This window comes from Aplysia californica, unplaced genomic scaffold (genome assembly GCF_000002075.1).
Source record: "Aplysia californica isolate F4 #8 unplaced genomic scaffold, AplCal3.0 scaffold00558, whole genome shotgun sequence".
Taxonomy (NCBI): domain Eukaryota; kingdom Metazoa; phylum Mollusca; class Gastropoda; order Aplysiida; family Aplysiidae; genus Aplysia; species Aplysia californica.
In genome coordinates, this window is record NW_004797828.1 from 67828 (window position 1) to 69525 (window position 1698).

General features: G+C 46.9%; 1 protein-coding gene across 1 annotated transcript in view; it reads right to left on the reverse strand.

Annotated features, from left to right (window-relative positions):
• Positions 1–143: 143 nt before the first annotated feature.
• LOC118478429 (pneumococcal serine-rich repeat protein-like) overlaps positions 144–1698 on the reverse strand; it is a 2630-nt gene continuing 1075 nt past the window's right edge. The window contains 1 exon segment of the mRNA XM_035972021.1: positions 144–640. Coding sequence (XP_035827914.1) covers positions 172–640 — 469 coding nt within the window. The 3' untranslated portion in view covers positions 144–171.

The following is a 1698-nucleotide window of genomic DNA, read 5'->3' on the forward strand; positions in this document are numbered from 1 at the left end:
TGCTGACGCTGCTGACGATGCTGACACTGCTGACGCTGCTGACGCTGATGCTGATGATAACGCTGCTGCTGATGATGATGACGCTGCTGATTCTGATAATACTGACGCTGATGCTAATGATGCTGATGCTGACGGTGCTGCTGACGATGCTGCTGCTGTCGTTGATGATGCTTATGCACACACTGACGATGCTAATGTTGGTGACGCTAATGACGCTGATGATGACGCTGACGTTGATGATGCTGATGATGACGCTGATGATGATACTGCTGACGCTGATGACACTGATGCTGACGCTTATGACGCTGATAATGATGCTACTTCTGACGTTGATAATGTTGCTAACGCTGATGACGCTGATGATGACACTGATGATTATGCTGTTGATGCTGATGATTCTGATGCTGATGAAGCTGATGCTTATGATGCTGCTGACAATGTTGCTGCTGTCACTGACGATGCTAATGCTGACGCTGGCGTTGATGAAGCTGCTGACGCCGATGATTCTGAAATTGACGCTGATGATGATAGTGCTGATGCTGGTGAATCTGATGCTGAAACTGCTGTTGCGATGCTGATGCTGCTGATGTGGATGTTACTGATACTAATGCTGCTGACACTGATGCTGATGTTGCTGAAGCTGATGCTGATGTTGATGCTGCTGATGCTGAGGTTGCTCATACTGATGATGATGATGCTGATTCTGATGTTGATGCTGCTGATGCTGATACTGATGAGGCCATGCTTATGCTGCTGATGCTGCTGATGCTGCTGATGCTGCTGATGCTGAATCTGATGCTTCCGTCGCTGACGATGCTGATTTTGACGCTGACGCTGATGAAGCTGCTAACGCTGATGACGGTCATGATGACGCTGACTCTGATGATATTACTGATGCTGCTGATGCTGCCGATGCTGCTGATGCAGTTGCTGATTCTGATGCTGCTAATGCTACTGATGCTGCTGATACTGCTGATGCTGCTGATGCTGCTGATGCTGATGATGCTGTTGATGCTGCTGTGGTTGCTGACGCTGCAGATGCTGATGCTGACGCTGATAATGCTGATAATACTGCTGATTCTGATACTGTTGAAGATTTTGCAGCTGATGATGGTAATGATGCTGATGATGCTGATGATGCTGATAATGCTGATGATGCTAATGATACTGATAATGCTATTGCTGATGCTGCTGAAGCGGATCCTGATGCTGATGCGGATGCTCTTTATGATAATTCTAATGGTGCTTGTGACGCTGACGATGATGCTGAAAATGTTGATTCTAATGATGCTGATGCTGATGCTGCTCATACTGATGCTAATTATGCTGATGTTTATGCTGCTAAGCTGATGCTGATGCTGATGCTGACGCTGATGCTGATGATGCTGATGCTGATGATGCTGATGCTGATGATGCTGCCGGTGCTTCTGATGCTGCTGATGCTGCTAACGCTGATGACGCTGATGATGCTGATGATAACGTCGATGATGATATTGCCTATGCTGTTGATGTTGATGATAACACGGATGATGCTGATGATAACGCCGAAGATGATATTGCTGACGCTGATGATGCTGATGATGACACTGATTATGCTGATGTTGCAGTCGATGCTGCTGCTGTCGCTGACGATGCTAATGCAGACGCTGACGATGATAATGCTGCTATCGCTGATGACGCTGATGATGATGATGATGA